Source organism: Carassius gibelio, chromosome A1, assembly GCF_023724105.1.
Source record: "Carassius gibelio isolate Cgi1373 ecotype wild population from Czech Republic chromosome A1, carGib1.2-hapl.c, whole genome shotgun sequence".
Lineage (NCBI taxonomy): Eukaryota > Metazoa > Chordata > Actinopteri > Cypriniformes > Cyprinidae > Carassius > Carassius gibelio.
This window is the reverse complement of record NC_068371.1, coordinates 23,594,213-23,618,749: the sequence shown is the minus strand read 5'-3', so window position 1 is coordinate 23,618,749 and position 24,537 is coordinate 23,594,213. Positions and strand designations below refer to the sequence as shown.

Below are 24,537 nucleotides of genomic sequence, written 5' to 3'. Positions count from 1 at the left end.
GTTATTAACCAGTATTTTTTTCCCACTCAAATAATACAGAAGAATGCAGGAACATTCAAATACTGCACCAATTTATTTATTATTTATTTGTTTTAACCCCTGCTTTATGCATTTGACCGATATCGGTATCGGAAGTGGGTTGTTTGTTAAAAGCAGACTAATGCAATTATTAATAAAGTTCTCGGAGAGAGAGAGAGAGAGAGAGAGAGAGAGATATTAAGCATGTGTGAATTTCCTGGCACTATGTCTTTCTCAACAGTGTACTGCAGCAGCATCTCTACTAATAGCAAAACTGTAAGTTAGCTTCAAGTTCAGTTACCAAGCTTCAAGTGCTGTTACCTCGCTTGTGAGAAATATCATGTCGCTTTTAAGTTGCTAAACTATTTTACTGATAAAATCATCAAAGCAGTGCTGACAGCACATTTATTTTGCCTTTGTAAACCACAAGGACCTTTGAAATAACTGAAATGATTTGACGAAGTGATATGGTTATTTAATGCATTCGAGATGTCTGTAACTGATTTAGCCATGCATTTCCTTAGAACAGGGCTATCCATTTAGTTTAATTTGAGGGCTACTAATTTGATCGAGACATCCCGATCTCTTTCTTTTTAAATTTAAATGCATATTCATCAGTAAAATGAACTTACATTACATTACCAACACCAGCATCTATTAAAGGCTAACATTAGTGCTGTCTTTAAATCGATTAATGTAAATGAACAGTTATTATAGTTTTGACATAGGCCTAATTGTGTGCTTTTGTTGTTGAAGTGCTAATGGCGTAGTGTCTAAAGCGGCTCAACGTTTGTGTACTACCGAATGTGTAGCCTCTCAAAGACACTCCAAGTGATAATCATCTTCGTCCAGTGTCTGCGCTATTTCTCTCCAGCAGTTATGACCCATAATACTGACTTCTAATGATGTTGCGGACTCCAATAGGTCATTGTTGCATTCCTTCCTTTTTCTTCATTGGCTGTGAAACAACAACTTTGTGGACAAACTAACTAGTTCAAAAACAATTGCAGGTGTTTGTGCTACCCGCGAGTAGGCCACGGGCAGAATGAAGATGATTGGTGGGCCGAATTAGGCTTGCAGTTGAAGCCCTGCCTTAGAACATTTAACAACCAATCAGATTCAAGCATTCAACAGTTGCATAGTATAAACATTTTATATAATTTTGTGCAAATTAAAGTGTTGGCACTATGATTGTTGTTTCATAAACCAGTGTGAATTTACTGTTTAAAAAAAGAAAAGAAAAAGAAAGTCAGTCATAGTAAAAACAATAATTTCACAACAACAACAAAAAATTGTGTAAATAGTTGATATGGAAAAATGAGAAGAAAATAGTTATTTAAATGAAACAACACAAATGTGACCATGGACCACAAAAACAGTCTTAAAGGGATACTCCAACCCAAAATGAAAATTTTGCCATTAGCCTAATCATTTACCCCCATGGTGTTCCAAACACATAAAAGCTTTGTTCATCTTCAGAACAAAATTTACAATAATTCGGATCAAAACTGGGAGGCTCAAGGTAAATAACTCTTTCAAGGTCCAGAAAAGTATGAAAAACATTGTCAGAATAGTCCATCTGCCATCAGTGTAGTAACATAATGAAGAGACGAAAATACTTTTTGTACACACATAAAACAAAAATAATGACTTTATTAATCTTCATTTCCTTGGTCTCCTCTGTCTCTCCTTATCACTGTATGCTGCATATCAGCTGCGCCACAAGGATCCACTGTTTTCTTTCAAATCAAAGCATAAATATACGTAGAAACAGCGCATCCTTGTGGCTTGAGTATCCCATTAAGTGTCAATTTTTCTAAAATTAAATGTATGCATCATATGAAAGCTGAATAAATAAGCTTTGCATTGGTTTATGTTTTATTATATTATATTAATATTTGACCGAGATGCAACTACTAGAAAAACTGGAATCTGAGGGTCCAAAAACAACAAAAAAACTAATCAAAATATTGGGAAAATCTCATTTAAAGTTGTCCAAATGAAATCCTTGACATTGCATATTACTAAGCAAAAATGAAGGTTTGATATATTTATGGTAGGAAATTTACAAAATATTTTCATGGAACATGATCTTTACTTAATATGCTAATGATTTTTGGATAATTTTGACCCATACAAAGTATTTTTGGCTATTGCTACAAATATACCCCAGCAACTTAAGACTGGTTTTGTGGTCCAGGGTCACAAATGAAGTGAAGTGTCACACAAATAATTCAGTTTACATTGACATCCCCAGAAATTATTATTTTTCACTTCCAAAAACTGTCAATTTAACAGTATTTTACAGTAAATGTCTTGTTAGATTTACATCGTATTTAGTAAGGAAATTTACCAATTACCTATGTACCAAAAACAGTGTTTTCTGTCTTTTACTGTTAAAATTACAAACATTTTACAGTGTACATGAGTTAAAGAATCAGTAGATACAGATCTTAATATTTTATCTTTGTATTTTTCCTAGTGATTAATTGTACTGTACCATGGGCTGAGTTATGAACGTTTCAGATTTTTTTTAACAAAAGGCTTATTTTTCTTTCAGGTTCATAAGATTCATTATACTGCATCCCCAAGATCCAGAAGGTTTTGTCTCTACTAATTTTTGTCTTCTTACTGTGAAACTGTTGTAAGAACTTTTTGATGGCGAAGACTTCATGTGTATCATAACTATAGTTCAAATAAATAAAAAATATGAATAATTAAAATACACAGCCATGAAATCCATGCATCACATGTTTATTTTATTTATTTTATATAAAATAAGATGGTTAAAATAGAGTTTGTATATCTTAACTGGTATGGCAATGTTCTGCAATATGGCTTGATCTGCAATATAGCTTAAATAAAAAAAAAAATATATATATATATATTAGATTAGAAAATGACATGTATCCTCTCCATGATTCATAAATAAAGATTTTTACTCTATAATTATACCACTTTATTTATTTATGTATTTATTTAAAGGGGTCATATGATTCTCATTATTAAAAGATCATTATTTTGTGTATTTGCTGTAACAGAATATGTTGACATGCTTTAATGTTAAAAAAACATATTATTTTTCAAATACTGTACATTATTGTTGGTCCTCTATGCCCCGCCTCTCTCAAAAGCATTGTTTTCTACAAAGTCCCTCCTTCCGACAAGTGGAGTCTGCTCTGATTGGCCAACTGAACCAGTGCATCATGATTGGCTGAACACCGCAAACACTTAATAACACTGCCCTTAAATGTTTAAATATATATATATATATATATATATATATATATATATATATATATATATATATATATATATATATATATATATATATATATATATATATATATATTTAAACAACACAAAATCTATAATAAATCTATATTTTTGTCAAAAGTTACAATTTGTTGTTGTTGTCTATTGTCTTTTGAATTGTCTGCTTTCGTTTATGTAAATGCAAATTATGTTACAGAAATTTCCAGAAATCTCTCTCTCATTGTGAGTGTAGGTGTGTGTGTGTGTGAGAGAAAGTGAGTGAACACGCTTGTTCCATGTTGCATTTGTGCTCTAGTACCAGTCCTTCATTATTGAGTGGAAATTTTCAGATTTATGCCAAATTTGTTGATTTTATATGCCAATTTCTATAAAAATGCACTCTACTGCAGTCACACTTGTGTGTTTGTGTGTGTGTGTGTGTGTGTGTGTGTGTGTGTGTGTGTGCATGAGATAGAATGTTCGTTCCAATTTGCATTTGTGCTCTAGATTCAGACCTTTATAAAAATGTGAAACATTTCAGATTTATACTGGGTTTACTACTTTTTTTGGACAAATCGATAAATATGATTTTCACTTTTCTCATTAATTTCCCCATAAACGGACCATAAATGATTTTTTTCCCCACACACTGTTAATCTAAAATCCGTCTTTGTCCCCGTTACAATTCAATCGCAGGGCTGCATACCAGCTGCATATCAGGCATAGGAGAGAAACTTGTTGTCTTTGCCATGTTCGTTTCTCTGTTTCTCTGAGGCTTTAACAGTGACCATAGCTTATAACCACTGACCAAATTCCTTACAAGGTACGGAAACATGGGTTTTTTTTTTTTTTAAATAGAATGTATACTTCATGCTTACATCAGTTGATATATTTATACATACATACATAGGTGGAAAGAAGAAGCCACCCTATGCATCAGTGGAACACATTACATGTACACACTCCTGCATGTACACATTCTGGTATGGTCAAAATTAGCTCTTCTCCCTGTGTCTGTCTTATGATCCTACATGTTCATGCAGACTTTAACTCATGTAGTAAAACTTCACAAATACATATAAATAATAATACAATATTTTTTTTTATGGTCTACACACTTTTAGAACAACAAAATCAAGTCCATTTGTGTGTGTGTGTGTCTGTCTGTGTGTGTGTGTGTGTGTGTGTGTGTGTGTGTGTGTGTGTGTGCAGTGTTCGAACTATACCGTGTCCTCTGGGGGAGCCCACTTTTTTTTTTTTTTTTTTTTGGGGGGGGGGGGGGGGGGTATGCACTTGCGTGTGCCGCAAATAAGGACAGCTACAAGTGAATGCACTATTATTAGATTTTTATCGACACGAGTGCCTCAAAAAACTTACAATGACTTACAAAGATACATAACAGCTACAACTGTATGCATTACTGCAGCGCTGCTTATTTCCCCATTAATCCACTCCTCAAACAAGTGCGTGCCAGGTAACTTTTCAGACAGAAGAAGGTTTTTTGCATCCCTACAAGAGATGCTCCTCAAGCTTCCATCCTTAAAAAACAGCCATGTATATCGGTTCTTACAGTCTCTCCACTGCTGGCTGTTCCAATTTAACGGGAGAGAGGACTCGGAGCAAGAGGGGTTAGGATAGTGACCGGTGTAGCAGTCGATTCTGTTCCCCTTTACGCAAACATACTACAATTCTTGCGTAGTTGCCGAGTTACTATACGTACGATCAGAACTAGCGTGCACAAGAAGCATGACTGGATTTACGCCAAGTCAAATAGTTACAAATACCGTCCTAAATCCTAAACTTGAAAATACATTTAAGACGAGAGGTTTTTCAACTTGAAATGTAAAAACATAAGACAAAAATAACGGAACAACTGCAAGATGAATAAGAAAATAGAGTGTGAGAATCATTTTACTATGTTGCAGTGTAGCAAGAAATGTGTCGCTTTTTGCTTTCCTTACATCCAGGTGTGTTCGGTGTGTTTGCATGCAGCAGTGTTGCCAAATCCGCGGAATTTAGGCTACTTTGGGAAAATGTTTGATTAACTATATGGCTGGGTTTATTACACGGACCTGGCAACCCGAGAGGAAACAGACATTTAGAGGGGAACAGAATCGACTGCTACACCGGCCTCTGACTAGCTATTACTACAGCCAGAGATAACTTTTCTTCAGCTTCTTGGTTGTCACAGTGGGCGCGCGGTGGGAGGTCTAATAAGTGTTTGTAGCAAGTGAATCAGTCGTGCTATTAATGTCATCACTACACAATTTCTTCATAAAACCAAAATTAATTAAACTGCCTCGTTTTCTTTTTACAATTGCTATCATTGCTATAACTGCAGAATGAATTAAGGACTTTGCGCGTGATAAATGGCCTCCAACGTTTATTTTTGTCTACGAATATACGACGTACTAAAGGGGAATTTGCAGCGCAGCGCCCCCACACATTGATGCTCATTACAAGAATAGCATGTATAGTAATCTTTATTTAAGTAAATTAGGTTTTAATCGCCGTCATGCATGAATGAATAATATTTTTGCTATTTTACACTTAATAATCCATCATGATCACATTGCACAACTGAAATTGTACTTCAAAATATTCATATTGTCAAAATTTTTTGAGACCCCCCAAAATTTCAAATTTCTCGTTTTCAGGGGAGCCCATGTCTTATTAAGGGGAGCCGAGCTCCCCCTAGCTCCCCCGTAGTTCGCACTATGTGTGTGTGTGTGTTTAGATTTATTATTTAGGAAAAGTCACATAATTTCATGCTCCTGAGATGAAGAGAAAATGTTTTAAAAGAAAAAAGGAAAATGGCTTTGGGGTCAAATAGACCCCAGGGGCTGATTAAGGGTTAAAGAGACAAACAGCATAGCAAGTTTTAGACATTGTTCAAATAAGCACAAGCTAGAAAATAAGGAATAAATAAAGGTTGAAAGAGAAATGTGTTTTTTTGTTTGTTTGTTTGTTTTTCTCACGATGAAGTAGTTTAGAAAGAGATACGTTTTCAGCTGCCGCTTGAAAATTGTCAGGGATTCAGCGTTCCAGGTAGGGTTGGGAAGATCATTCAACCAGCCAGGAATGGTGAACGAGAATGTTCTGGAAAGTGATTTTGAGTCTCTCTGTGATGGTACCAGGGGTCGCTCACTAGCGGATCTCACACTTCTGGAGGGGATGTCGATTCATAATAGTGAGTGGAAGTAGGTGGGTGCTGAGCCTGAGGCTGTTCTATATGCAAGCATCAATGTCTTGAACTTGATGCAGGCCGCAACCGGTAGCCAGTGCAAGGGGATAAAGACAGGTGTAACATGGGCTCTTTCGTGTTCATTGAAGACCATTAATGACGCTGCATTCCAAATCATTTGTAGAGTTTTGATTGTGCTCGATTGAAGTCCAACCAGAAGAGCATTGCAGAAGTCCAGCCTAGAAATGACAAGGGCCTGGACAAGAACTTGAGCAAAATAATTAAAATAATAATAATAATAATAATGACATTTTGTCAGGTAACCTAAAATGTTCATTATTTAATTACATTAAGGGTCACATCGACTAAAAAGAGCACATTAAACTTTAAAGTTACACATTTGTGTGTGTGTGTGCTGTGTAGGTCTGATTTAAAGAATGTTTTTGCTCAAGTCACTGAAATGTCCACCAAAACAGAGAAATGTTTTGCTCCACACGAAAAATAAAAATCAGAGGACACATTGCTTACACTAGGGACGTTTGAGCAGTTTTCTTTTGTATTACAAGAGGAAACTACAAATAATTCCTACTTTAAGACTAGTCCAAGGTGAATGGCTCAAAACAAACTGAATTAATCCCCAATGAGCCCCAAGAGCAAAAATTACAGATTTCTAATACCATATTTCTGATGGATAATTGTAACAGTTTTACTGCTGGTATTGAAATAAATGGCAATGATTAAACATAGCTTAATTCAGGTTTAGACCTCCTTGTATTGAACAGAAAGTAAAGCAAGCAGATGTAGTTTATAGTGTTCAGTCATTATCCACAAGGAGGTGTCACTGAGTTCATTTAAAATTGATCTTTCTGTTTCTTCATTCTATTTCTCTTCAACATTTGAAGTGGTTCAACCAACCTGGACAAGATTCAGACAACCTGAAACCACTATATGCACACTAGATGAGGTTTGACACTGTCAGAGACGACAGAAGAAGAACAACCATCAGATACGGATACAGACACAGACACAACGACGACTATCAGATACAAAGAAATGCTGAGAAACAACACAGGTGAAAAACACCCATGATTCAGGGAGTTAAGAGGTACAAAAAAAAGAGAGAAACAGAGATGGTGAGAGACGTCACAGAGGAACATCTTACAGTATACGTGTACTTTCCAATACACACATTCACTCACACACTCATGGCAAACGATGTGCACAGCTATCATTTTGGAATTTAGTTTTTAAAACGCACATTGTCTGATAAAAACTTTCAATCATGGGCTACTATGTCTTTCAGATCATTTGTAACCTTGCCGTTTCTCTTCTTCTGCTATCACTTGGCATCAGCGGTACAGAAAATGGTGAGTATTAAGATCTGATGCTATATTAAATACTAATGTCAGTTAATAATATTTTGTTAATTGTGGTTTCTAGGGAACATTGTGGTATTTGTATGACAAAAGTTGTGGTATGTTCATGGTTTTGTGCATGGCTATTTAACCTCTCACCTGACAAACTGTTTTCTTTTCAAGTAGATTATTTATTTATTATCCCACTCAGTAATATGAAACACAGTTAATGTCTGGTTTGATATGCCTTGGTTCAGCTTAAATTAAAATAAGAATCGTGTCATTGTGTCATTTGATACAAATTTTTGATAAAATTGTAAAATTTTATAGACAAATGAATACCGTTTTCGTTTTTGGAATAGTAAAAAAAACAGTCAGCGATACAATATAATTTTAATGTAATGTTATATTATTCTTATTAGTAATAATACCTGAATCATTAACTCATCTTAGATTATATGATTTTATCTGAAATTCAATTGACTTATACCAATATCAGCAAGTATGTTCAAAAAAAAATAATAATAGAGCTCATGCACTGCATTATACTTACGGATTGGTTTGGAATGTCTGGTTATAGAATAGTGGATCTAATTCTAATTAACATTAAAATAAACATTATAATAGGTGAAGTGTCTTTTTTTTACACCAGTAAACTTTATTATTAGTTTCAAAACTCTGTAATGAAAATCAGATGATTTCACTTGACCTTTTCTATGATTAAAAATTATTATGGTGTTATGTTTTGTTTATTGATTCATTGATTTGATTTATTGTTTGATTTTTAGTGGCTGATGTCAGTGATAATATCAAATGTACTTAAAATCTCTTTAGGCTTTTCTCTGTCTACCTAATTTTTCCCCCCCCCGGTTTTCCTTCATTCTCTTAGGGTCTGTTATGAATTGTATTTCAGTGATCAGAGTGCCACGAAACACAGTGTTTAGAGCTCCGGTTATGACCGAGTTGAAGATAAACTGTACTATAACAACTCTAGAAGGATGTCACGGGAACCCAAGGGTCTCATGGTGCAAAATCAATGGAAGTCACTGTAAAGCTTTTAATTACTCACATCACATAAAAACTGATTTGAAGAGCATCAAAGAACATGAATGGATGTATTTCCTGATTTTCCTGAACATCTCAGTGGAGGACACAGGTTCCTACAGATGTAAAGGTGGTGACACATCTGTAAGTCATACTATTAATGTCACTGTGAGAGGTAAGAGACGTTATCTTTTGATTCACTGAATGTAAGCATTCAGACATATTGTTAAATATAAATATTTAAATACTTTAATATTTATTATATTCACTAGATAAAAATGAGAATGAGGGCAATCAAAGCAACACACGTAAGGACATGAACATTACAATTCATGACATTACTGTTAACATTTTGCTTGGACATATGCATCTTCATATGTTGATATGAACCTATGAGACCTATGACAGCAACTCTGATATATTATTTTGTTTCAATCTCTTCAATATTAGGTGATCCGAATTCAGGTCAAAAGGATCTTAAGTGGCTCTGGCCGTATGTGTACATCTGCAGTGGAATAGCAGGGCTGGTGGTCATAGTTATGACTGTAACATTGCTTATCATCAGATTCAAAGGTATGCCAATTTGAACAAAACTGTACTGTTCTATTTGGCTACAATGAAATTCTGACTATTAGTTCTTGTTTCCTTGGATGATCCTGCGCAATTTCTCCTAGGGACAAAATCAACAAGAAAAGATACGACAACTAAAAATCAGGTATCTTTTATTTAAATTTTGTTCTGTAAAACAGTTTATTTTACCTGTTGAAAACATTTTTTTTATTTTTTATGATTTCTCTTCCACAGAGCAAAGCTCATCACAACACCCCTTCCACCTCTGATCAGCTGACCTCTGCTTCATATCATGGCTGTGTAACTCCACCTGTCAGAGGAGCATCATCAGCTGGAAGAGTTTCAGATGGTAGCCACAACACAGCTGGCACAGAAAGAGGAGAAGAAGAGAATGCTCTGGTGTATGCTTCTTTGAATCACCAGGCTATGTCCAGAGTGCCGAGAAGAACAGCACGACAAGAACCAGAACATTCAGAATATGTGGCAATCCGGTTCCGGTAAATCAACGAATCATTTACCTAAAAAAAGTTTAAAAAAGAATACTGAGAAATGACCGATGAGAAAATGGTGACTCATTTGTCATTCTGTATTAAGAAATCAGTTTAAAACACTGTCTGTGAGGAGCTGTAGTCTCACCTTTTGGACACCTCTGTGTCGCAAAGTGCAAATGTTTGCTAGAATCTCAAGAGTCCAGCAAGAATTACTAGTGTTCTTAAATTTACAAAAACAATTGAATAGCTCTCTTTTCTGTCCTACTGAAATAAATAGATGTGGAGAGTGATGTTTCACATTCTAGCAGGTAATAAACTACAAAAATAAATGACAGCAGCTTCTACAATGGTTATTCCTATTTACAATGTGCTATTTTGTTATACAAAAGAAGCAGTTTTGAAAATTGTCTTTGGCAACATTTTTGAGGCTGAACTTTTATTTATTATTTCCCTGTGGGTTTGTGGTTCATATTATTAACAGCTACTGAATGACTTAACATATTAATTTGAATGAGCAGCTGTTAATATGTCTGCTCATTGCATTGCAAAAAAAAAAAACCCCGACCAACTAATAAGATTTGCTCTTTTGGTCACATCATCTTACATGTCCAGTGTCGCTACTGTTATGCGAAATGAGTTGGTGTTGTTTGATAAACACCATAGTGAATACAGAATCTGCAAATAATTAAATAAAATAATATTAAGTAAACTGTCTGACTGCCTGTTGGAGTAACTATGAATAAGGAACCAACTGTCAGAAAATGAATCTGCATTTTAATTCAACCCATTTTCTATTTTTGACACACTGGTTTGAAAACATTTACATGCTGAACAATTGGGTTGTTTGGAGAGGCCTTCAGCGATGCGAATAAAGGTTCCTTTGTGCCATTATAGTTAATAGTGGTGATATAAACTTCCATATTATTATAAATATGTATAGTTGTGTTTATCATCAAAGTTACAGGCCTTTACAGTAAATATTTTACTTCACTTCATTCCTTTAGATTTATATATATATAAAACAATGTTTTTTCTACTCAGAAATGTATTGCAATTTTTCTAATAGATCACCAGGCATAAGTATTTTTCAAGTTGTGATCTTTTGAGAGAGTACAAAGTAAGAAGCCCACAAGAGCAAAAGCATGCAAGCACACTTCCTGTACAAGCAGAGGGGAGAGTGCAATTTACCAGACACGAGGGTGGGATTCTTTAGCAGCCACAGTAAAGAATAGTACCTACGACCTCCTTTTTATGTATTAAAGGTCAATGAGTAACATGCTATTTATACTGTACATACTGAATGTGTGTGTGTGTGTGTGTGTGTGTGTGTGTGTTTGTGTGTGTGTGTGTGTGTGTGTGAATGAATAAGTTAACCCAACATCCTATTCCTTAACAAGCTCAGTGCTTATTTGCCAGTGCATAAATCAGTTTGCTTCTGTTCTACTCTTTGTGTTGGTGTGTCTGGTTTCACCTAAGACTGTGACTTTCCATTGAAGGGACCTTCCACAAAAGATTTTTCCTTAATCTCAACACTGCATTTACATACTAGAAGGACAGTTTCAGAATATATGGTCAAGACTCTCCTCTCTCTTCCCTTTGCTCCAAGATAAAAAAATTAAATACAATTATGGAATTAATGTGAATATGTATGTTTGTGGTAGATTGCTAACTGTGATTCACTAAACGGCTGTAATCATTAAAAATAATACAAGCAACTATGATTAATAAATGTTTATAAATTTAAACATTCACAATAAACCCCCAGGAATTCACAATAAACCCCCAGGAAAATACATTCAATTCGCACTTTAAAAGTGTGATGCCACTTTCTTCGCTTGTCAAGCTCTTGTCAAGGTTATTTTATAACGGATGTATGAAGATGAGTTCACCTAGTGTAACCACAGTTGTAGTTCACCATAGTAACATAAACACAAGTTTAACAACCAGAAATTTCCTTCATTTTGAACAATAAAAAATTTATTATTTTATAATCTAGTATATATGTAGAATAAATACCACTCGCTATATATAATTCATTAACAATGCATCCATATACTTTTGGGGCCACCGTGTGAGACCTTTCCAATTCTGTCAGAAAGCAGAAATCTTTTCTCAGTTCCATGTAATAGGTTTGATTTCTCATGGTTTGGATTGTAATGACAATCTTACACAAGATTTAATTTGGCTTGAATCAATTCTGCTTTTCAAAATAACACCAACAACATGTTATAGAGAATTGAAAAAAACAGAACTCATGAAACCACTTTTAAAACAAAGTGAGAGTCTAAGTCTCTAAAATAAAAGTCCTCTATCCGTAACATTGCTTTCTTCGGATATTATATGACAACACATGTCTTTTTACTTTTAGAAATGTCAATGTTTTAGAAGCAAAAACATTTGTATGTGTCTAAAGATGGCTGCATGCAGCAATATTATACAGGTGTATCTCAGTAAATTATAATGTAGAGGAAAATATAATTTATTGAAATAATTCAACTCAAATTGTGAATCTTGTGTATTAAATAAATTCAATGCATACAGACTGAAGTAGTTTAACTTGTGTTTGATTTTTTTTAATTGTGATGATTTTGGCTCACATTTAACAAAAACCCACCAATTCACAACAAATCTCAATCTCAACAAATTAGAATAATTCATAAGAACAATTTTAAATAAAAATGTGTGAATTGTTGGCCTTCTGGAAAGTATGTTAATTTAGTGTACATCTACTCAATATCAATACTTGTTAGGGGTTCCTTTTGCTTTAATTACTGCCTCAATTCGGCATGGCATGGAGGTGGTCAGTTTGTGGCACTGCTGAGGTGGTATGGAAGCCCAGGTCAGCAGAAGGAAGTATGAGGTGCTCCAAGATTTCTTGGTAAACGGGTGCAGTGACTTTGGTTTTCAAAAAACACAATGGACCAACACCAGCAGATGACATTGCACCCCAAAGCATCCCAGACTGTGGAAACTTAACAATGGACTCCACCCTTCCTCCAGATTCTAGGACATGGTGTCACGGTTCATGAATGCATTGTTTCCTGCTCATCTCATGTTATGTCATGCTGATTGTTTCATGTGGACATTACTGCTGATCATCAGTGATCAGCAGCAGCTGCACCTAATACCAACTGCCTATTTAATTCCCTGTCCTTCGTATCTTGTTTGTCAGATCGTTGTTTGAGGTCCTCCATGCTATCTCAATGACACAAGTCGTGCTGTTCAGTCATTGGTGGCACAGGTGTCCAAGCTCACCCAGCGGTTACAACTCCTACGAGCTCCCACTGCGCCGCTCACACCGCCCATTACCCCCACACCACCAGAAAGCCCCTCCCAGCCTGAACCACACCTTCCTGTTCTGGAACCCTACTCTTATGTGCCGAATTACTGCAGAGCTTTTCTAACACGATGCTCGATGCACTTTTCTCATCAACCCAGGACATTCAATAATGAACGAGCCAAAGTTGCATTTGTTTTGACGTTGCTGACTGGGAGAGTGGCATTATGGGGGACATCGGTGTGTCCATCGAGTTCCTTACCTTAGCGGCAAAGTGTAAATGGAACGAGGAGGTGCAGTGGGACATGTTCCTGCATGGGCTGGCTGACCGTGTCCAGAGAGAGATCTACGCCCTGGATCTTCCGACCTCTCTCAATGAACTTATTGAGTTGGCAGTAAGAGTGGATGCAGAGTAGATGCAGATCCCAAGTAGAGCGTAAGTAGCTGAGTCACCCCTGGCTCATACGCGGCCAACCCCATCTACGATCACTAGTCCATGCAGGTAGGGCGAGCTCGGCTTTCCCAGGAGGAGAAGGAGAGGCAGAGATCCCAGGACCTTTGCCTTTACTGAGGGGGAGCCGGTCATCATGCGCACATCTGTCCGGTAAAAGGCCAAGCCCGATAGTAAGTATGAGGCTACTATCGGATGGGATATCCACCGAGAAGACCTCATCATCATCTACGCTCCTCCCGGTAAGACTGAGATGGTCAGCACACACCCACGACTGTCAAGCACTTCTGAACTCCAGGGCTGAAGGTAATTTCATGGACCATGCACTTGCACACAAACCTCAGATTCCTCTCAAACCACTCACTCACAGGATTACTGTTCACGCCCTCAATGGCCAAAGACTTCCTGTTATCTCATTCACCACTGGAGGCATTAACCTCATCACGTCAGGCAACCACTCTGAGATCACCTCCTTTTATATAGTAGACCCGGCATTGGAGGAATGGCGCCACTGGTTAGTAGGCTTAGGGGTACCCTTTATAGTATGGACTGACCATAAGAATCTAGAATACATTAGAACCGCCAAAAGGTTGAACTCCAGGCAGAACTCCACTTTTTTCGGTTGTTTTGATTTTACTCTCTTGTACCATCCGGGTTTCAAAAACATCAAACCCAATTCTTTGTCACGCATTTTTGACCATTCTGAATGCCCGTCTACTCCCGAGTGTATTTTACCCAAGACATTAGTGGTCTCCACACTCACATGGGAGGTCGAATCGAAGGTCAAGATGGCCTTAGAAGGGTTAACACCTCCGCCTGGGTGCCCAAAGAATAGTTTTTTTGTGTGCAGAAGGGATTACGGTCAGACGTTATTCAGTGGGGGAATTGTTTCAATGTGGCTTTTCATCCAGGAGTTAACCATACTAAGTTTTTGGTCAAACAATGATTCTGGTGGCCACTTATGAGTAGCGACATTCACAGTTTTGTTTCGACTTGCTCAGTTTGCGCCACTGGTAAGACTTCCAATCGACCCCCAGATGGGTTACTTCAACTGCTGCCGGTCCCTTTAAGACCCTGGTCCCATATCTCGCTTGATTTTATTATCGACCTCCCGGCCTCCCAAGTAGGGTTGTGTATCAAAAACTGGTTCCATTTTAGAACCGGTTACAATTTTCCAAGAACCGGGTATTCAATAAGACACGTGCATTTCGATTCTGCTTAACGATTCCTGTGTGCGTATTTCAGTTTGATTAAATATGATTAAGTGTAGGAACAGAAAGAATTTGCGCCCTGTTTGTGTGCAGCACACATGAAGCTCAAGTGCATGCACAGAGAGCATAGACAGTAATATGACAGAGAGCAGTGGTCGGTGTTGCGCTGCAGGTTTCCGGTTTGTGTCCGATCTCTGACTGTTCCGTGTATTTCAACTGTAGAAAAGGTTGATCTGAGACTAAACTGACTTCTTTCATATTTTTGAACAATATATAGAGTACATCAGTACATCATCATAAACACTGCTGTTTTTGTCTTACGTGAATGTAAACAGATGAGAAAGAAAACACACATATACAGTATTTTTGCTTAAAGACACCACAGCCTAATTAACACGCTGCCTGTTAATCAAAGAACAAAAGAAAATAATTGTCTGATCTTGAATGGATATATTTAACAACTTTAATTATTTAATCTTTATTTTATTTATAAAAACTATGCATTTTTTCCTTTTAATTAGTTACTGTACCTGAAATTTTGTTTAGTTGTACTTATTTATGATATTGCTAATTGATTTGTTTGTTCCTTTCTTATAACTGACTGTTTACTTGTCTTTAACACTTTTACATTTATTATTTTACATTTATTTTAATTTACATTTATTTTAATCTAGTTGTTTTTGCTATGGCATTTCTTGAAAGCACAGGCAAAACTCCTCTTGCAGTGATTTGTAGGCTGCTGATTTTTGCTCATGTTATTCAGCTGTAACAGAATGCTTTGTAAAAAGACAGAATACATGTCTGACATCTAAATGTTTGACTTAGTTTTTTTTATATCTGATTTTTTATCTTATTTGAATCAAAATTAGGAATCGATAAGAATCGGAATCTATAAGCAGAATCGGAATCAGAATCGATAAAATTCAAAGTATCCCCAAACCTACTCCCAGGGCAACATGGTAGTTTTGACCGTGGTGGACCGGTTCTCGAAAATTGCCCACTTTATTCTCTTTCCCGAATTACCCTCAGCCAAGGAGACAGCGTTGACTGTCATAGATCACGTCTTTCACTTACATAGCCTCCTGAAAGACGTGGTTTCCGACAGGGTACCCCACTTTGTGTCCAAATTTTTGGCAAGATTTTTGCAGATTGCTGGGAGCAACTGTAATCGGTCCTCTGGGTTTCATCCCCAGAACAAGGGTCAAACCGAGAGAGCCAACCAAGATTTGGAAAGGCTGTTGCAATGTCTTGTCTCTGGTCAAGTTGTATCCTACATTTGTATATTGTATTATGTTGGATGTGCCCTTATTCTCCTATGATTATTAAAAGTACCCTTTTGTATATTGTCTTCCTTGTGCGCCTTAATTCACATACCAGCAGCTCGTAACAGAATCATGGACCCATAAGTGTAGTTTAGCGGTGTTTTTCTTTCCTTTTTGTTTTTTGTTTTCCTCCCACTCCCGGAATGGCAATCCCAGCAGTCCAACTCCTGTGCCTGGAGCAACTGGACCGTTCGCTGGAGGAGCATACCAGGGACTTTCTAGATCTGGCGTGCCTTACCCACTTCCCTGACCGCTCGCTCTCTAACTTCTATTACACCAGCTGAGCAAGCGGTGTAAGGCACGCCTGCCAGCAAACAGTCCCAGAGAGGATTTCGCCACCTTCGTGGAGTGGGTGCTGGAGAAAAATGGATCTTCATTTACTATCTGCAACGCTGAAGAGGATATCTCCAGCCCCACTCCTGAACCAGAGACCAGCCAGCCGCCATCCCGCCGCACGAAGCTAGAGCCCACATTGTTGGAGAGCAAAGACTCGAGAGCATGACTGACCAGGTGTGTGAGCCGGCAACACCGTGCATCATGGGAGTATTGGTGGGGATCGAGGGCATGGATGACAGCCCTGCCCACACTTCTGTGACTGAGGGTGAGCTGCATTCGGTTTCTGGGAATTGTATGGAGGGATTAATGGACCTTATAGACTGGTTTGTGGAGGTAAATCCTGAATCCCATGTCTCCGCTGGTTCCTTCCAGTCCTTACCCTCCTGTATTCCCTCCCAGCCTCTCTCTCCCGCCTCCTCCTAGACCAGTCAGTTCCCCCGCTCCATTTCCGCTTGTGCAAATAATTTGTGCAAATAAAACTCATTTTGCATAATAAAAAATCTTCCAAAAGTCCTCTATATACTATCATTTAACATGTTATGAACATCAAGGTAGACCAGGGGAAGTAATTGTGAAATGTGGTGTGACTTTTTTTTTTCCTTTATGAGTAGGTGGATGAAAACAAATAAGGTGGATGCCTCTGCACCAAAATCACCTTGTGTTTCTCTTTCAGAAGACAAAGCAAACTACACACAGCAGCTATTGTGTGATTGACAGTGTTGCACAGTTTGATTAACAAGGTGCATATTTACTTTTTTTTTTTCAGAGAACTTTATACAGAACTTTTGAAATCCTTGGAGGTGTGAAAAGGAATAGAAACCCTCAAATGACATGAGTGAGCTAAACATTTAAAGCTATGAGTACATTTTCCCCTAGAAGGGAAATAAGACACAGTTTAAGTAAAACTTCACTTTAATTTAAACATAAATATGATGTAATAATAGCTTGGCACCAAAAGGGCATAAGGTCCTCGTGTCTAAAAAAGTGTTAAAACGTTGTTTGTACTACACACATCAAAACATCAGTAAATAATTTTGCTAATGTTAATTGACTTTTGGTTATTGAGTTTGTTAGAGACAGAAGCTCCAGATAACAGACGTCTGCTTATATTTTGATCTCTTTTTTATGATCCATTACAGTTTGGCTAGAAGTAATGGTTTACTAAAATATACATTCTAATAAATAAGACATTTAGTGTTGGCTTATGTTAGGATTACATTTTTGTATTTATACTTTCAGACTATCTGTGTTCAGATAATTCAGATAAGGACGTGTCTGTATGTGTGTGAGTGTGTGTGTGTGCGTGAGAGAGAGAGAGAGAGAGAGTGAGAGTAAAGCAACAGAGAGGCCGTGCTGTATCATAAAGCTCTTCACAGCTGAAGAGCTGTTTTTTGAATAGTATGAATTTGGATATACTACTCTTTTTGCATACAGTTTTTTTGCATACTAGTATGGAAGTATTCAATTTTGGACACAGCAGAAGTGTGGGCTGTTGGACACTTAATGCACTCAACTGTTGCAGTTATGGAGAGGAGGGAGAGGCAGATTCTGATTATAAATGACAAAATAACCCTATATAGTTCATACACTACATGGTTAAATACATAGTCTATAAGTACATAGTGTATAGTGTGACATTTGGGACACAACTTAAGTTCACATTTGCTTCTTATTATGCTTAAACTGTCAGTTACACACAATGTTATGTCAAAAACACTGTTCATGCAGTCAGTGTCTGTGAATGTATGTGTATATTAGATTGGTGTATTTAAGTGAGAGCAGCGTAATATGCATACTGCAGTCTGTGCTGTTGAAATGAATCAAGCAACATAAAAAAAAAACAAAAAAAAAAAAAGCATAATTAGAAAAAAAAAAAAAAATAGTGAACTGTGTACTGCTCACTCAGGGGAGGAACTAAGGTAATAGGGCCAATTCTGTTGCCAGTCATTTGCAGGGCATGTTCCAATTTGACCTCACTTTGGAGTACATTCTTGAAGACACCATTTTTGTTTTACGGGGAAAATAACAAATAGAATGGATGTATTTTCACCACAGTAAGTTGGCTGAGTACACCACAGACACATACGGGCTGAGAAGTGTTTTGATAGCATCACATTATACATACTTTAGCACTTACACAAAAGCTGCTTTAGATTCAACATGTGAATGCTTTCCCTCTGAAACACCTTTCCTTTTTTTTTTGCTGATCTCACATAGTTCTTGACGAATATTGCATAATGTTAACAAATGGGCAAATAGCTGTTTGGGCTATTGTTTATTTGTTTTAACTTGCATTTGGTCTAGCTCCATTCTGGGATGTAACATGCACTTTAATAATCCAAATAATTTCCCCACAGAAAAAAAAAAAAAAAAAAAAAGATTTTCTTGTTGAATATCCTGTATGATTTGTAAATGGGTCACATTCTGAAACTGTTATTGGCAGTAAATGACAATTCATATCGACTTTAAGTAGTTTGTCACAACAAGTGAACATATTTATTTGAATCTGGAAAAGCACTGTACTGTATTTTTTTTTTTTATATATGATGTCTTTAAACAGTGATTTCCTGTTACCAGTGGCAACTAGAAAGCCATCAGTCATGTTATAAGGTAAGTTTAGGAGGGCTTCTTGCAAGAGTCAGGAAGTGGTAACTCCTTAGACTTCCTGTGGTTCTGTATATAAACGGAACTTTGTAAAAACATACTTCGCCTTTGGCTTTGGTTGCACATGATATGATGCAGTGAGTTTAATGTAAATGTACTAATGTACATTTTTGGAAAAATATAAAAGTCTGCACATTGTGTCTGTCTGCAGGCTAATTTAGGCCTTTATTATAAGCTTTATTATAAGTCTTAGTAAAGTCATAATTGCAATAATCAGTTAACAATTAAACAAAATGTATAATATTTCCATTCTAAGGGGGGACTCAGTTGATGTCATGCATTCATATATATTTACAAGGCAGAAAGTGGTTTGAATCAACATATTACATCTTGAAAAACATAGTAAACAGAGAAATCGGAGTTTTCTGCCTGTTCTGCTGTTCAGTCATTATCCACAAGAAGGTGTTACTGAGTTATTTTGAACTCATTGTTCTACTGTCAGTGTTCCCAACTAATTATAAGGTTTCAAGCAAAAATGTATTCAATTATTATTATTATGCTGTAAAACTGATTGTACAGACCTAGAAAGAGCTGTCCTAGAAAGCTTAATTTTAAAGTTAAAAGCTGAAACATTACAGCGATAGAAAACACAAAATCATTCATAACTCCTAGACCATTTGTCTCAGGTGTCTATATCGCTGGAATCCTGGGCTCAATACAAACAAAAATGCTCCAATTTAATTTCCATCATGAGCATTTTCTGACACATTGAATTTTTGCAAACCTACTTTTGTTAACTAGTCCTAGGTTTTTTGCCCAATCAGAACCAAACCAGTGCAGAAAAGTACTCTAATTAGCAAAATTTATCAAAACCAAGTTGATGTTCCATTTTAAATCAGAACAGGATGCAAAAACATTTAAAGCGATTGGGGCCACTTTTACTAAAACTGCTATAACTCTTTAATGGAATGAGATATTTTAACCAAACTTGGAACACATGTGAATGAAGTCAATCGTTGGTCAAATTACAAAAAATTTGGAAGTTTGACCACTTGGTAGCGCTATAACAGGAACAATACTGGAAAATGGCGGTAACTACTCACCGATTAGTCGGACTGACTTGAAATTTAGCGTGCAGTGAGGTGTCACCGTTATCTATGAGGGCACTGGTGTACCTTGAAATACATGGCCACCATAAGCCAATCAACTTTGAACACCTATTAGACAAGGTTAATGGAGGCTGATTGGAATGAAACTCTATGGGCCTTTTTGACTTATGGCCCCAGACATCTGGAAAAAAAGATGCCCCTAGTTGGCACTATACTGTTTTTCGCCTCGTATATCACACAATTTTTCACACATACAGACAATATTCATGTTAGATCTCATTCCAAACAAATTTGCATCTAGAACCACTGCTGTCAATCAAACCAGTTAAATATTTGACTTGATGTGAAAGTGTCTTTTTTGAACATGTCCTAGATGGTTCATAGGTTGTATTTATTTATTTTATTTTATTTATTTATTTTATTTTTTTGATAAACACAACCATTGTCTGATAAGGCACAAATGATTTGTCAGAGCTTGCCAAAATGGACATAAGACTATATCTCCTTAAAAAATTTTATCGTGTCCTGACCAGACATGGAGTTTGACAGTTATGTCCTGAGGTAACCTGCACAGTTTTGGCACAGTGTCACTTAGTGGTCAGGAGATAAGAAAAGTGCCAAAATGGATCTAAGCCTCTTTTTCTGCAATCCTTCAGCATATTGGCACCAAACTATTTGTGTCATCATCACCCCTATAGCTAACCCCACCACATCAATTTGGGAGCAGTGTCCCCTATTACTGTAAAGTGATAAATCATAAAATTATATTTCTAGAGATTTTTTTTTTTTTGCCTTTTTGTTTAAACTCAGCATAAAATATCTACAATATCTCATGAGTCTTAAAATGCTTGAACCCCGGTAATTGCTGCTTGCATCTATATTTTTAAGAGGAAGTTGCTAAAGGCAGGTTGATTTGTTGTTAAGAGTTGCTAAATGACTTTGAAATGGCATTGTGCGATGTCGTCACTATCAAACATAAACATAAAATCGTGTGGCTGGCCACCTCAGTGAAAAATTAGATTAGAAATATATAAATTAAAATTTGTTCTTAAAAGTAATATACACATTTGTAAAATTAATATGAACACAAAATTTAATTATTGGACAGTTACACGTTCTCAAACGATTACATTTAATATATTTACATAGTAAAACTGCACATTCTGAACAATTATATTTTTAAGTAGTATATTGGTAGTTAATAAATATACTATTACTCTAAGAAAGGTTGGTAAAAATCTGGCACATTTACGGTGTCAATATCAAAGAATATCCCTTATTAATTTTCACAGGTGTTTTACTGTATTTTTAATTATACTTTGCATTTTGTTGCATAGTTACATGAAATGTCTGAAGATAATGTCCTGGCAGAAAATGACCTATACCTTTTCCATTTTTGTACACATTTGTTCTTTCTTACACTGTACCTAACTGATTGACATAGGTACAAGTTATAAATTATTATTGAACATTTGCAACTACTAGCCATTTTTCAAAAGTTGCTTAAAGTTGCCAAATATTTTTTTTTTTAAATAGCTAAATTTGTTGCTATATGCATGCAGAGTTGCAAGATCTTGCTAAATAAATAAATAAAAAATTGTTAAGTTGGCAACACTACCTACTATTTCTTCATCCTTTTTTTTTCTTCAACATATGCATGAAAGCTCAGCCAACCTGGACAAGGCTAAAACAAACAGAACAGGGCGCAAAAACAACCGGAAACCTCTACAGTGAGGTTTGACAATGTCAATGATGAAAGAAGGCTAAGAAGAACAACCATCAGCAACAGACACAGACACAAAGCAGAGTAACAAATTCACCTTAGAGACAACGCAGGTGACACGCATCTGTGAATCAAGGATTCGAAGATACCAGTTAAGTATAAGAAAAGAGACGCAGAGATGGTAAGAGATGTTTTTGAAGAACTTACAGCTTCCAACACATTTCCATGTCACTCCAACATATTTGCACACACTGATTCACAGCTTTAAAATGTATATTCATTTTAAAATACATTTTCTCATAAAAGAACTTCAACAAAAAGCAACTTGTCTTCCAGATTATCCTGGCCACTATTCTGATTTTGATGTGTGTTGGTGTCATTAGCACCACAAACGGTGAGTATTAAGATCTGCCCTATAGACTGATTGATGTCGGTCAGAAAAAAATTCTTAAATGTGAAGTTTCTGATTTATTACACTATATTTGTTAAAACCGATGTTACAACATATGTGTGCAATGCATTTGCCAGATAACAAAATGATTTTGTGAGTAAATAACTGACATATAATAGTTTTATATAGAATTATTATATATTATAAATGTATACAGCACATGCTGGTAAATATTTGCTTATAATAATTTGAATATCTAATTCATCTTATTATTTTAGATGAAGAACTAAAAAGAAGAAGCCAAAGTAAAGCCTCATACATTAATGTGCTGCATTGCAATAATCGGTGTGGTGCACGGTTACTATAAAAAATAAAAATAATAAATAATAATCTAAATCATTTACTATGGGTATAGGGTGAGGTGTTTCACAGTTTACAGAAACAAGTTGAAATCTGTTCTTTATTTGTTCTCTAATGTGGTATTACATGTTTACACCAGCAGTCTTAACTGTTTAAAATAAAATACTAAAATACTTTTTCAGTATTGTGTGAAAAACTGATTATTGTCTTAGTTTTATTTAGCGGATGATGTCAATGCAGATAAGGATAAATCACTAAAAATTCTCTTCCAACACTCTTTCACTTTTTTTTTTTTTTTTGGTCTTCCTATTCTTTTTTCCTTCATTCTTTTAGCGTCTGAGATGAATTGTATTTCAGTGATCAGAGTGCCACGAAACACAGTGTTTAGAGCTCCGGTTATGACCGAGTTGAAGATAAACTGTACTATAACAACTCTAGAAGGATGTCACGGGATCCCAAGAGTCTCATGGTGCAAACTCAATGGAAGTGACTGTAAAGCTTTTCATTACTCACATCACATAAAAACTGATTTGAAGAGCATCAAAGAACATGAATGGATGGCTTTCCTGATTTTCCTGAACATCTCAGTGGAGGACACAGGTTCCTACAGATGTAAAGGTGTTGACAGATCTGTAGGTCATGCTATTAATGTCACTGTGACAGGTAAGATACATTTTCTTTTGATTCACTGAATGTAAGCATTCAGACGTATTGTTGAATATAAATATTTAAATACTTGATTATATTCACTAGATAAAAATGAGAACGAGGTGTCAAGCAATCAAAGCAGCAAACGTAAGGGCATGAACATTATAATTCATGGCATTACTGTTAACATTTTGCTTGGACAATTGCATCTTCATATGTTGATATGAACCTATGATGAGACCTATCACAACTACTCTGATATATTATTTTGTTTCAATCTCTTCATTATTAGGTGATCCGAATTCAGGTGAAAAGGATGATCGTCAGTGGGTCTGGCCGTATCTGTACATTTGCAGTGGAATCGCAGGGCTGGTCTTCATAGTTATGTCTGTATTATTTCTTTATGTCATTAGTCACCAAGGTGAGTGACTTGAGTGTTTAAAACGAAGCATCCCAGTTTCTTTAAAATCAGCTTTGTGTTTCCTTGCATAATCCTATGAAATATTTTAGGAAGAAAATCTACAAGAAAAGATAAGGCAAATAAAAATCAGGTATCCTTTGTTTTAAATATATATGTGGAACTGTTAATTTCTTGTTGAAAATACATTTTAAAATGCTGTCTTCACTTCCACAGTACATGGAAACACAAAAAAAAGACCTGCTTCTTCCTCCCGGTCTCTATCTGAACTCAGACCTGCTGACATCCGTTGTATACCGTGTTTAAGAAACAAAGTACAAATCTGTACCTAATAATCAAAAGTTAAAATGTACATCTTTTTAACCTATTTACCCCTAAATGGTATATAAATTAAAGGTACACATTAGTACTTTAACATACATACCTGTATTAGTACCCTAATAAAGGAAAACAATCTTATTAATTTTTTTTTTTTTTTTTGTCATTCAGTTGTTAAAAAATTCATTAGTCTAATAAATTATTAAGTGATGAGAATACTTAAGAAATTCAGTTCATATTGCACTGAAGAAGTAATATGACCAACTGTGGAAAATATTACTCCACAATTGATTCAGAAATGTTGCGTTGTTGTTTTTGTAAATCACTGATTGTTAATAAGAGTTTTCTTTAATAAATGCCTCATAAAACATCAATAAAAGAAACTGTGCCTGCATAAACACATTATATACCCTTTTTCCTTTTAGATCAATAAGATATTTAGATATAATTAA

At 35.9% G+C, this 24,537-nt stretch overlaps 1 protein-coding gene across 3 annotated transcripts; it reads left to right on the top strand.

The window, feature by feature from the left end:
- The first annotated feature begins 7,358 nt into the window (after positions 1-7,358).
- LOC128016134 (B- and T-lymphocyte attenuator) lies at positions 7,359-24,496 on the top strand. Of its 3 annotated transcripts, none has more exons than XM_052600582.1 (7): positions 7,359-7,590; positions 7,761-7,824; positions 8,702-9,031; positions 9,129-9,164; positions 23,642-23,770; positions 23,860-23,900; positions 23,984-24,496. In XM_052600582.1, exons 1-7 carry the CDS (start codon positions 7,543-7,545, stop codon positions 24,071-24,073), a joined length of 738 nt encoding a protein of 245 aa, XP_052456542.1. In that variant the 5' UTR covers positions 7,359-7,542; the 3' UTR covers positions 24,074-24,496. The 3 variants fall into 3 exon arrangements, with proteins under 3 accessions (XP_052456542.1, XP_052456535.1, XP_052456525.1); XM_052600575.1 differs by lacking the exons at positions 23,642-23,770; positions 23,860-23,900; positions 23,984-24,496 and adding exons at positions 9,307-9,429; positions 9,531-9,571; positions 9,661-11,266 and having other exon boundaries at positions 8,726-9,031; XM_052600565.1 differs by lacking the exons at positions 23,642-23,770; positions 23,860-23,900; positions 23,984-24,496 and adding exons at positions 9,307-9,429; positions 9,531-9,571; positions 9,661-11,266.
- The last annotated feature ends 41 nt before the right edge of the window (positions 24,497-24,537 follow it).